Source organism: Panthera uncia (genome assembly GCF_023721935.1).
Source record: "Panthera uncia isolate 11264 chromosome B3 unlocalized genomic scaffold, Puncia_PCG_1.0 HiC_scaffold_1, whole genome shotgun sequence".
NCBI classification, from domain to species: Eukaryota; Metazoa; Chordata; class Mammalia; order Carnivora; family Felidae; genus Panthera; species Panthera uncia.
The window spans coordinates 85,466,296-85,478,939 of record NW_026057582.1 but is presented as its reverse complement, the minus strand read 5'-3'; the positions used below and the strand labels follow the sequence as shown (position 1 = coordinate 85,478,939).

The 12,644-nt window shown below is 44.2% G+C and overlaps 1 protein-coding gene across 7 annotated transcripts in view; it reads left to right on the top strand.

The window, feature by feature from the left end:
• TP53BP1 (tumor protein p53 binding protein 1) overlaps positions 1-12,644 on the top strand; it is a 71,534-nt gene that overhangs the window by 58,302 nt on the left and 588 nt on the right. For 2 of the 7 annotated variants that reach the window (XM_049613482.1, XM_049613481.1), the window contains 8 exons: positions 373-522; positions 815-1,245; positions 4,330-4,521; positions 4,925-5,143; positions 6,780-6,995; positions 10,859-10,953; positions 11,714-11,913; positions 12,387-12,532. In XM_049613482.1, the coding sequence (XP_049469439.1) occupies positions 373-522; positions 815-1,245; positions 4,330-4,521; positions 4,925-5,143; positions 6,780-6,995; positions 10,859-10,953; positions 11,714-11,913; positions 12,387-12,532 (1,649 nt within the window). Of the gene's footprint in view, positions 1-372; positions 523-814; positions 1,246-4,329; positions 4,522-4,924; positions 5,144-6,048; positions 6,374-6,394; positions 6,469-6,779; positions 6,996-10,087; positions 10,829-10,858; positions 10,954-11,713; positions 11,914-12,386; positions 12,533-12,644 lie in introns of those variants that run through there. The other 5 variants (XR_007453804.1, XR_007453805.1, XM_049613484.1 and 2 more) reach the window with 5 other exon arrangements.

Here is a 12,644-nt window from a genome sequence, read left to right as displayed (position 1 = left end):
GGGAGTGCAAAAAGTTTAGGGTGGTAACCTCAACCTGATACATCCCTAGCTTTTTGTTAGCCTCTGCAGGTGTCTAGAGCCTGTAGTAGAAGAGAAGGCAGGGAAGAAATGGGTGTGCTATTTTTGAGGGCAACAGTAGGAAGCTTTGTCAGGAGGGAATAGACTTCCATAGAGGAAGATGTCCTTTACTCGTTATCCTACACTCCTACTCCCTGGCTGATATTTTGGTGGTGGGTGTGCAGGCCAGCTTCCTGCTGTGTTGGAGGTCTAATACATGTTGGCCTGGCATGTGGTTTAAGGGCCACGGGGAGACTTTGTGGAGAAAGGATCCAGTAGCAGGTGCTGTCAGACTAACCTGTCTTCATTCTCTAGTCCTAGAAAAGGGGTCAGTCAGACAGGGGCGCCAGTGTGTGAGGAGGATGGTGATGCAGGCCTTGGCATCAGACAGGGAGGGAAGGCTCCAGTCACGCCTCGTGGGCGCGGGCGAAGGGGCCGCCCGCCTTCTCGGACCACTGGAACCAGGTACCCGGGTAGTGTGAGATACACTTAGTCTATGACTTATGCAGAAAAAAAGGGAGTAGAGAGAAGAGAGGGGAGTAGAGAGTATGTGGGGTGTCAGGAGGGACACGAGGGGTCCACATTGACTTGGGAGCGGGCAGGGATCAGAGAGGCCACCGAGAAACCAGGCTTAGGCCTGTGATGGGGTCCTCCAAGAATGGGCTGAGGAAGACCCATGGACAAAGGAGTGGGAAAATTGGCAGTTAGAAACTTTTCTTATTTTAACTGCCTTCTCCTATCTCTTATCTTTGTTTAGAGAAACAGCTGTTCCTGGCCCCTTGGGCATAGAGGACATATCACCCAGCATGTCACCAGATGATAAATCCTTCACTCGTATTGTGCCCCGAGTGCCGGACTCCACCAGGCGAGCAGACACGGGTGCCAGTGCTTTGCGTCGAAGTGACTCTCCAGAGATTCCTTTCCAGGCTGCTACTGGCCATTCTGATGGCTTAGATGCCTCCTCTCCAGGAAATAGCTTTGTGGGACTCCGTGTTGTAGCCAAGTGGTCGTCCAATGGCTATTTTTACTCTGGGAAAATCACTCGTGATGTCGGAGCTGGGAAGTATAAATTGCTCTTTGATGATGGGTACGAGTGTGATGTGTTGGGCAAAGACATTCTGCTGTGTGACCCCATCCCACTGGATACGGAAGTGACAGCCCTCTCGGAGGATGAGTATTTCAGTGCAGGTAATAAAGGGAGTGGTGTCTGTAAGAGATTTAGTGTGCCTGGGCCAGTCCTCTCTCCAGTCAGTAATTACCAAGGGCATTCTCTCCAGCCCAACTACTCTTCTTCAGGGGTCTCCAAAGCTACAGATTTCATTCCTACTATGTGAGATACTCTCACACTGGCTTTTTGTTTTCATTTGTTGCTTATTTTTGAATTAACTTAAAAGAATTTTTTTTTTTAATAATTATTTTTGAGAGAGAGAGAGAGAGAGAGAGAGAGAGAGAGAGAGAGAGAGAGAGAAAGAGAAAGTACAAGTCGGGGAGGGGCAGAGAGAGGGAGACACACAATTGAAGTAGGCTCCAGGCTCTGAGCTGTCAGCACAGAGCCCAATGCGGGGCTCGAACTCACGAACCAAACCGTGAGATTGTGACCTAAGCCAAAGTCAGACACTTAACTGAGCCACCCAGGTACTCCTGAACTTACTTTGGAATAATATATTTACAGAAAATGTACAGACTGTGTAAAGCACTAAATACTGTGATAATGTGAGAAGTTCTCAACTACCCGTCAGCCAGCTTCCACTCTTGTTAACATCTTATGATAGCATGGCACACTTGTCAAAACTAAGAAACCAACCTTGATTCCTTACTAACTAAATTCCAGACTTTATTTGCATTTTATCAGGTTTTATATATCCTTTTTCTTTTTTTTTATTTTTTTTTTTTTTTAAATTTTTTTTTTTCAACATTTTTTATTTATTTTTGGGACAGAGAGAGACAGAGCATGAACGGGGGAGGGGCAGAGAGAGAGGGAGACACAGAATCGGAAACAGGCTCCAGGCTCCGAGCCATCAGCCCAGAGCCTGACGCGGGGCTCGAACTCACGGACCGCGAGATCGTGACCTGGCTGAAGTCGGACGCTTAACCGACTGCGCCACCCAGGCGCCCCTATATATCCTTTTTCTATTCCAGGATCCAATCCATTAGTCTTCATGTGTCCTTTGATCTGTGACAGTTTCTGAATCTTTTCTTGTTTTTCATGGCCTTGACGGTTATAAGGAGTGTATAGTCAGATATTTGTCCCTCAGTTCTGGTCCGTCTCACCTTTTGTTTTATATTGGAGTTACAGGTTTTGAAAAGAATGCTATGGAGGTAAAGTGCCTTTTTCATTATGTCACAGAGGATTGAGGCCTATGACATCCACAGGACATCTCTAGTCACGTTAACCTTTATCACTTACTTAAAGTATTTGCCCGATTTCTCCACTGTAAAGTTAGTGTTTTCCCTTTCGATTTATCTGCTCTTTCACCACTGACTTAAACTTAGTACCTGCCTTGCTAGGAATCTAGTAGGTGAGTGTAGCAGATATATTGAGATATTTTTGCTTAGGAAGACGTCGTTAGTACTGTATTTTTATGTCTGCACAACAACCATTTACTGTCTGGTTTGAAAAAATTAAAAATTTTTAAGTAGCCAGTTCCTCTGATAATGAGATATTTGTATTATGACTGTTGCATGTGCCAGTTCTTTGAATATATTCCCTTTTTTTGAGCTAATCTGGAGATAAATGTGTTGAGTTTGTCATTTAAAAACATCCTGTCTGGAGATTTTTTGGAACATAAATTGGGATATAATGGGCAAAAATGCCTCTGGTGAAGTTTCCTCAGACTTTCTTGTGATTTGGACTCCTGAGTAGTTTTTTGCCCCTTTATCATTGTTAATCTTTACCTTCTAGTCCTGGGTAACACTTAGCTTTAGGTGGCATCATTTAGTAGCATGTGGATGTAGGTCTTTTATGACCTTTGGCTTACATAGTTTGTATCAAATATACCCATTGTATCAAACGTATCCATTAGGTTTAAAGCCTGTCTTCGAGGTCCTCTTAAGACCAAAAGACAGTTCTGTATCCAGTGTGAATTATGGCATCAAGGGGTGGGGTGTCTCTTGTGTCTTATTTATCAAGGCTGTCTACTAACATCATTACTAGACTGCTTCGAGTTGTAGTAGCTCTTCATCAGTGTGAAGTATATTCTTGGCCTTGGGCTTCATTGTACTCTTGAAAGGGGTCTTTGTGACTTAGTTTGCTGGTAGAGATTGAAGCCAGAAGATGAAGCAGCAAGGGGGAGGGGAGTGATTCTGTGGCATAAATAGAGAACCAAGGCCTGCTTTCACGTCTGTATTTCTTTCCTTGGTGGCATATGCTCTGGGTTTCTTTTAGCCCTTCATTCAAGCACAGACCAGTGGGAGAGAACAAACGGACTCTTCTTTTATAAGAATGAAGAGGTGTTCATGAAAATGCCTTGTTTTTATGTTATATACATTGTGCGTGCGTGTGTGTGTGTGTGTGTGTAGCATGTGCAGGTATATAAGTTGTTTATTGATGGATGGAGGAGGAGGAGTATCATCTTTTTACAGGTTTGGAAATGGGTCTTGCCCAAGATCACACAGTTTGGTGGTAGCAGAGTTAGGCCTAGGCTCAGGTCTCCTAAATTCTAGCCCTGTTCCGTTTTATACTCCACATTGTGTTCCTTGTAACCTAAAGGCCTTTAGGTTCTGAAGCAGAGCAAGAGCAAGAAAGTAGATAATAGGGAAGATTAGGCAGGGGAGGCAGAATTTATGTGTTTTTTCCTTTCTTTGCTCTGTATCTCTATTTTGATTTAGCCACGCAGACACATGCTCTCTGTCTTTATCTCTTCGAGTTAAGTCATCTTTCACCTACAGCTTAGCTCAAGAATTATCACTGTCTCCAAAGAAACCAAGAAAGGTTTAGTAATTTATAATGGGATTATTAAGAAACCACATGTCATTTCAAGAAATAATTGAACCTCTAATAACTCATAAATGCTGGCTTTTAGGAGGCTTTATTTTATAACCAAAGGATTCCTTCTGTTGAGAATCTTTCCATGTCCCAATCTCAGGGTTGTAGCTACATATATTCTTAAGTGGTGGTGGTGTCTGAGATTGACAGCTGGGATTTCAGTACTAACTTCAGTCCACTGTCGGACTTCCCGATGCCCTGACACAACCTGTTGTGCAGACCCACTGTGAGTGGCTGCCAAGCAACCTAAAACAATAGCAGGCTGCTCTTATGTTTTTCCCACCCAGGAGTGGTGAAAGGGCATAGGAAGGAGTCTGGAGAGCTCTACTATAGCATTGAAAAAGAAGGCCAAAGGAAGTGGTACAAGCGAATGGCCGTCATCCTGTCCTTGGAGCAAGGAAATAGACTGCGAGAGCAGTATGGCCTTGGCCCATATGAGGCAGTAACACCCCTTACCAAGGCAGCAGATATCAGCTTAGGTAAGACCTTTGTTTCCTAGCTCCGGGCCCCTGTCCTGTTTGTGGTGGGAAGAGCGGTTTCTAGAGCAATCAGGATGCTTCGCTAAATCTTGCAAGTCCTGTGTGGTTTATGAGATGCTAATGAGCTGCCATTTTCTGGAGCCACCACCTATCTCTGTTTCCTTCCCAGGACCACATGGTAAATCCTCAGATTCTTCTGGTCTTCCCAGTTCTTCAGGGGACCAGATGCATTTCAGTCATGGCTAAGACTGAAACAGAATGGCAGCTTTAAAAGAGGTTTCCCGTTCTCATAGGAGGTGGAGGAAAGGGTGTGGTGATATCTAAATCAGGCTCTGCCCAGCTTCTTGGAGTCCAGGGCCTCAGACCATGGGAGTTGACCAACCTTTGACTTATCCTATCATAGACAATTTGGTGGAAGGGAAACGGAAACGGCGCAGCAACATCAGCTCCCCAGCCACCCCTACTGCCTCCAGCAGCAGCAGCAGCACAACCCCTACCCGCAAGATTACAGACAGCCCTCGTGCCTCCTCGGGAGTTCTCTCAGGCAAAAGAAAACTGATCACTTCTGAAGAAGAACGGTCCCCTGCCAAGCGAGGCCGGAAGTCTGCCACTGTGAAACCTGGTGAGTACTCCCTTTTGCCTCATCCTCCTTCAGACCACTGTGGAATGCAGGGCCAGCTGCTGGAGAGAAGGAGCCTGATAAGTGGCAATGGCCGCTCTGTCCTGCTACAAAGTTGGGATCCTGCACAAGCACAGGTAGTACTCAGCTTACTGCATCTACCTTTACACATCTCCCAGCAGAGTCCAGTGGAGATAGATAGGACACTAGGTCTTGATTGGAAACATTCATTGAGTTCTGTATAAGTTCCAGGAGGGAAAGAAACTGAATTTTAAGCAGATTCCTTTATCTGGCACCATCTTCTACCTCAGGAAGCTCTGCTTCCTGAGTCTTTTTGTGCTCAGGGCCCTGTGGCTCTCCCAGACTTCCTACTGAAAGCTAGTACCTCAGTCTGCATCTCCTTGTACTGTTCCTCAAACACCTCCTTTCCACGCACTCATGTTTCATGTTAACAGGAATTCATCCGTCTGTTGTTCACGGAGTCTCTAATATCCAGCCCCAGCCATTGTGGGTTCTGGAGACACAGGTGTAAAGTCCTCAGTGTCTGCCCTGAGGGAGCTCTCAGTGCAGCAGACTGAGCGAGTTCATCGGTTGTTACGTTGTCCTAGCACCAGAGTTCCTTTGGTTTCCTGTATATTTGCGTTGTGTCATCTCCATATGTATCCAGCACCTCTGTTGTGTTCAGGGTATGTGAGGCATGAAGTCCTTCGATATTACTTCAGATAGTCCCAATGAGGTTTAGATGCTAGAATTCATTTTCTAGTTGAAGAATTTGAGGTACAGAAAAGTTGGCTAACTTTACCAAGGTGACCTAGTAATCCAGAATTCAAACTCAGGCAGTTTGACTTTGAAGTCCAGGCTTATACATACTACATCAGACTGTTCTCCTCCTGCTGGTTTTGTTTTAGGGAGGCATGACCTGTCTGTCATCTTAGCCTCCTAATGAGGCTATGATTCTGCTTCTTCAAATCAGGTATTTGTTTTCTTCTTGAGGACTTATTGGGGCACTCGTAGCATGGGTGTTCTGGGAGTCCTGGGCTGGCCGGTGCACTTACTCACCCCCAGGGGTTGGAAACTGGGATAATTGAAGCAGGCTGTTTTGCTGTAGCTCCATCAGTGAGTAAGAACACTTTATTACCAAGTATTCTGTGCACCGTTCTGGTGACGGTTAGGCATAGGGTGGGAGTATCTGCTGGGTACACTTCTCGGTAACAAAAAAAATGGGTTTTTTGTTGTTGTTTTTTTGTTTTTAAGGGCTGTTTCAAAATATCACATATCCTGGGGAAATCAGAGCACTGAGCAAGAGAAAGTGGGCTGAAGATTTCTAAGTATTTTTCACTCTTACCTAAACTTTGTTTGTATTAGAACCACTACTTTCTTCAGATCCCAGAAGTATTTAGTTTGGCTGTATAAAAACAATACTAGTTGATATTCATTTATAAATCGTCACGACTGTATAAAACTTAAATACATAAAATTTCTCTGCACTGTAAATTGGGTCCTGGGACCCAATAGGGGTCCATAGGAATGGTCTTTGGTCAGTAGCTCAAAAAACCTGGTCAGGACATTGCCTACCCATCCTGTCATGCCCAGGCAGTGGTCTGTATCCTTCTAGTAATTGTGTCTCCATCCCTTCCAGGTGCAGTGGGGGCAGGAGAGTTTGTGAGCCCCTGTGAGAGTGGAGACAACATGGGTGAACCCTCTGCCTTGGAAGAGCAGAGAGGGCCTTTGCCCCTTAACAAAACCTTGTTTCTTGGCTATGCCTTTCTTCTCACCATGGCCACAACAAGTGACAAGTTGGCAAGCCGCTCCAAACTGCCAGATGGCCCTACAGGAAGCAGTGAGGAAGAGGAGGGTAAGTCCCTAGGAAGCCCTGGGGGCTCTGACACATGAGCACTTTCTTCCTTTCCATTCACTTATGAGCCTATAAAGTAAGCAGTGCAAGAGGTGTGTGAGATCTTGGTCAGGGAAAGTTAATGAACTCTCCTTCTTAATATATAGACGGTTTTCACAAAATTCCTCTTAGTGGCTCCTCAAAACAATCCTGTGAGGCACATGGGACATAGATCTTACCGTCCATTTTACAGATGAGGAAACAAGCTTAGAGAGGTTAAAACCGTGCTTTTTGTCTGCAGTAATGGTAGATTTGGGACTAGAACCCGGTGTTCATTCTATCCTATGACAGTCCTCCAAGTCAGGTTTCTGAATGCCCTGCCATCTTTCCCATCTGTGTTCTAGGGGCAGTTGCTAGAGAAAACCCACCTGGGGGCGAAGTTGATTCTCGTGAGGTCTGTGCATAAGACAGAGAATGTAGGGTGCCCAGGGCCCCAGGGTGATATCAGAGAAACAGCTTCTAAGCCTTTTCAACTCTTGTATCTCTGTTCAACCTTAACCTAAATCTATATATTGTATTTCTGTGTGGTCTGTGACTTAGGGTTTGAATGAAGGCTGTAGTGGGGACAGGTAAAAATCGTTTGAACTGTCTAAAGAGTGTGTGATCTAGGAGAGAAAATGGGTGGATACGAATGTATACACTGTAAGTGACTCACAGCAGCATCCACATATATCTGTGAACCATAAAGGTGCAGATGGAGTGATGTTCTGCAGGTTAGTTACTATATCTTACACGAGGGAATCGAATTGGGGAACATGGTTTCATAAAATAGCACCACTGCAAATCTGCGATGGTAGGCATCTCAGGTGTGTAGACAACTCTTCCCCTAATTAACCAAAACCAACCATAGCCATGTGGAAATCTGTACAGGGCTATGGGAAGGGTGATCAGAGAATTGAAATTACGGTTTATGCTATTTGGAAGGTGCATAAACAGCCATCAGTAGAGCGACTCTAGGGTGTGGGAGCAGGTGTGGCATGTGTGGGGTTTCAAGGTTAAGTGTGTGCCCAGCTTTGTTTGTCAGACAGAATTCAGATAGGTATCATTGGCGACAAGGTGTATGAAGAGTTTCCTAGCTAAGAGTGTAGTTTACTTTGATTATAATGGGAGTCCCTTGAGGATTCTGCAGGATGTGGCATCAAAACAGTGTTTGTGGTCTTGTTTTCTTTTGCTTTCACAGTATTGCTAGACTCTGGACTTTATTCTCCAAGATGCTCCTAGCCCTTCCATAGACCAGGACTTCACAAGGCAACTCTATAATGTTTTATCTGTGGTATAGCATAGTCAAGAAAGGCAGCTTTGGGGGTGTGCCCGGGTGGCTCAGTTGGTTAAGCATCCAACTCTTGATATTTGGCTCGGGTCATGATCACATAGTTCATGAGATCTAGCCCCATGTCAGGCTCTGTGCTGACAGCGTGGAGCCTGCTTGGGATTCCCTGTCTCTCTTTGTCCCTCCCGCATGTGTGCTCCCTCTCTCTCAAAAAAAATAACCAAACATTAAAAAAAAAAACAAAAAAAAAACTGGTATAAGATGCAGACTGTCCAACATCTGTGAGCCTGTGTGAGATTAATAAACTCAACTCCTAAAAATTCCCACCACTGATGGCTGATATATCAAATGTTTATAATCCCAACCTTGCAACCATGTGCGGAAGGAGGTAGGCCTTATCTAAATGAGGAGGAGAAATTGGACATTTTTAAGAGATTGCCAGGTTTCTCATGGAAAATGTGATTATAGTGAACATGTCTGCTTTATCATCGGACACTGCCCAGAAGTACCAAAATCCTTGATGTTTTTGGCATGTGAGAATGTTGACAGGTACCTCAGTCTCAAGAAGCCTGGAGACATTTGTACTAAAACAACCTACAGAATATTAATAGTTTTGGGGCTCCTGGGTGGCTCAGTTGGTTAAGCATCTGACTTCGGCTCGGGTTGTGATCTCACAATTCGCGGGTTCAAGCCCTGCACTGGGCTTCGTGCTGACAGTGCAGAGCTTGCTTGGGATTCTCTCTGTCTCTCTCTCTCAAATAAACTTAAAAAAAAAAAAAAAGAATATTTATAGTTTAAAAGAAACTATGTGACATGACTAATAGATAAATGGGAATCTTAGATGCTAGTTTATGTCAGGAGCTCATAGAATGCTCAAATCCATTTAATGAGACATATTTATTAATGAGTTAAGAATATGGCACCTGGTATTGTTAGGAGGTACACTATCGGGGACCCATCAGCCATAGGGATTGACTCTAGAGTTGGGTTTATTTAGTATCTTCATCCTTGATTTTAGATGATGGAATTAAAAACCTGTTCATTTTAACCTCAGGTCAGGCAGGGCCACTCATAAATCACAAATAAAATGAAATCCAAAATGAGAAAAAGAGGAATGGACTGCTGCCTAGACAGGGTAATATTTGATTACACAGGAGCAAGGAAATATAATTGGGGATTAAAATCTAGGGTAAGACTGGAAACAGACCTGGATTAAGCAGACATAAAATAGAAGTCTTGGGGAAAATAAAGGGCCATGAGAGGCCCCGGGAGCGACTCAGCAGTAGTGTTGGTACTGAGAATTGTGACAAATGTGTATTGAGATGGATCAAAAGGATACAGTGATGAAACAGAAATAGTCCTGCTCTCATCTGAGTGTTTTATAACCATGTAAAGTTTCTAGTTTGAGTTTTCATTTTAAGAGGCACGTGAGAATGTGTAGTCAAGGACAGAGCAATGGACATGAATAGGCTGGCCAGTCCTCACTAGAGGTGTAGAGGACTGAGTGTGGGGCGTCAGCGCTTGTGGGTGGCTCCATCAGTAAGGAGGGCACCACAGGCCTGGCCTGTCTGCACAGGTTCTGTTCTGTCAGTTACCACTGGGCGTGAGGGGGAAGGGAATGGTCTTGGCACTAAACTCTTATGAATTTGGTTGGGTTTTTTATTTGTGATAAGTTCATTAGAACTTAATTTCTCAGAACTCCTAATTAACTAAAATCTCTAATGTCTTGCTTTTTTTTTTTTTTTTGTCTTTTCTTTTTTAATGTGTTATTTATATATGAGAGGAGCAGATATTTGGTCAAAAGAAGCAATTTCTAATTGCCTAGGGTCATTACAGCTTCAGCCTCATCTCTCATAACTTCTACTTCACCCTCAAGACTGTAAAGCAGTCATTGATGTTCAGTGTCCTGAGGTACTTCAAGATCATCAAAGGTAGATAGTTTTCAATAAAAAGGTTGAAATAGGATATTTCTGGCTAGCCTTCACTTAATCAGCTACATTGTAGAAACCCTACTTTCTTTGAGTATTCTGGTTCTTCAGAGTTTTAGTGTACAAGGGGTAAAAAATTCTGATGAAGGGGGAATTTGAAGGCTTTGTTACAAAAAGTGCTAATCAGCTATTCTTCATCTCCACATCAGGCAGAATTAGAGGAAATGGGCTTAGTTTGCAGGAGACATTTAGGGTAGTCCTAAGGAACAACTTCCTGATGGTAAGGGTTATTCAAATTGGAGTACATTACCATGGGAACTGGTTGTGTGTCGATCCCTGTTAACAGTCCCATGACTTGGTACAGAAACCTTTGATGTTTTGGGGTTTAGGACCTACCCCCATTTCTCATCTTTCCCACCCTTTCTGCTCTTGTCCCTGCTTTTGGCAGCATTTTATAGTGCTCATGACAGATCTCTTTCTGACCCATGGGAAAGCTCTCGACCTGTCTTTAGGATATAGTGCTATGGAGCTAGCTGGGAGTGTCAAAGGAGGCAGCAAGAGGCAGGCTTAAAGTAGTAAATACAAAACTAACTAGTAATTATTATCTTGGTTATTTTTTTAAATAGAATTTTTAGAAATTCCTCCTTTCAACAAGCAGTATACAGAATCCCAGCTTCGAGCAGGAGCTGGCTATATTCTTGAAGACTTCAATGAAGCCCAGGTGAGGAGTTTCTTTGTGTAGCTTCCCAAAAGGGCAGTAATGAGAAGAGTCTGAGGGGGAGGGGATGGAGAGGTTGGGTACACCAGGTAGACAGTTGAGGAACTGGGAAACTGCCACAAAGTTGTTGCATGAACTAGAATTTTTACATGGGTGTAATGAAGAGAAGGTTGTAATGAAGAGAAGTTAGACCCCTTCTTGTTAAAGGCTGTGATTCTATTCTTGGGACAAAAGTAGGTTAAAATTTGTTTAATAGAAATCCCTATTAGAGTGTTGCTGATTCTCAGCCTACAAGGTTGAATATCTGGGATTGGGTGGTCCCTTGAGGGTTTAGGCCCCCAGAAACCTGCAGGTGAGGCAGGGAGAACATCTAAGGAAGCCTGTGGGCCTTTCATTGAGAAAGGCGACCTTGGGTAGAAGGATAGGTTCAGGGACATCTGGGTGGCTCAGTTGGTTGAGCTTGATTTTGGCTCAGGTATTGATCCCAGGGTCATGGGATTGAGCCCCACCGTGGACTCTGCATTGAGCATGAAGTCTGCTTAAGATTCTCTCTCTCTCTCTCTCTCTCTCTGCCTCTCTCTCTCTCTCTCTGCCTCTGCTCCTCTCCAGTTTGCACATGTGCTCTAAAAAAAAAAAAAAAAAAAATCACATTTTGGGTGGTATTTTAGAAGTGTTCAGATCTATTCTCTGTGATTAAGGGCTGCTATTCAGGGGCTTTCTGTAGAAGTAACCAGACCCATTGCTTCTGTTCCTTTTCTTCCAGTGTAACACAGCCTACCAGTGTCTCCTAATTGCAGATCAGCATTGTCGAACCCGGAAGTATTTCTTGTGCCTTGCCAGTGGGATTCCTTGTGTGTCTCATGTCTGGGTCCATGATAGTTGCCATGCCAACCAGCTCCAGAATTACCGCAATTATTTGCTGCCTGCTGGGTATAGCCTTGAGGAGCAGAGAATTCTGGATTGGTGAGTATTTGAGAGCCTATCTAGAATGGTAGGCAGGAAGACAGCAAGCTCTTGGAGTGAGGAGAATCAAGGTGAGAGTGTTTCTAGAAATTAGAATGATCATAGGATAAATTAGAGAACTTGAGTGAGTTTATTTTAGTAGTTCATCCAGTTTATGTCCACAGGTACCCTGGTTAAGGACCTTTTGAAGATGTGTGAGGATTTCCATGTAGGTTCAGTGTTCTTGACCTCTAAGGTTAGGGGACTGAATTTCAAGCAAGGCATTTTATTCTTAGTCCCAGGACAAACCTGGACAGCAGAAGGGATGTATTAGAAGGCTAGGATCCCAGAGAATACACGATTCATAGGAGAAGAGAAGGGGGAGTGGTACCGTAATGCAGGGCTTTTGAAAATATTCACACGTTGTTGGATGTAACCTGTCACGTTAGGGTCTTTTCTAATTCCAAGGTGCTGTGTCTCTGACTCCTTTGTAGGCAACCCCGTGAAAACCCTTTCCACAATCTGAAGGTACTCTTGGTGTCAGACCAACAGCAGAACTTCCTCGAGCTCTGGTCTGAGATCCTCATGACTGGGGGGGCAGCCTCCGTGAAGCAGCACCATTCAAGTGCCCATAACAAAGGTACCTGGAAAGTGTATGTGGTGTTACTGCTCCAAGGATGTCCTTCGACCCATAAGTGTTAGGCCCTGTGGTCTGTTAGGTTGACCATATCCGTGTTTCTTCTCTTAGAAAG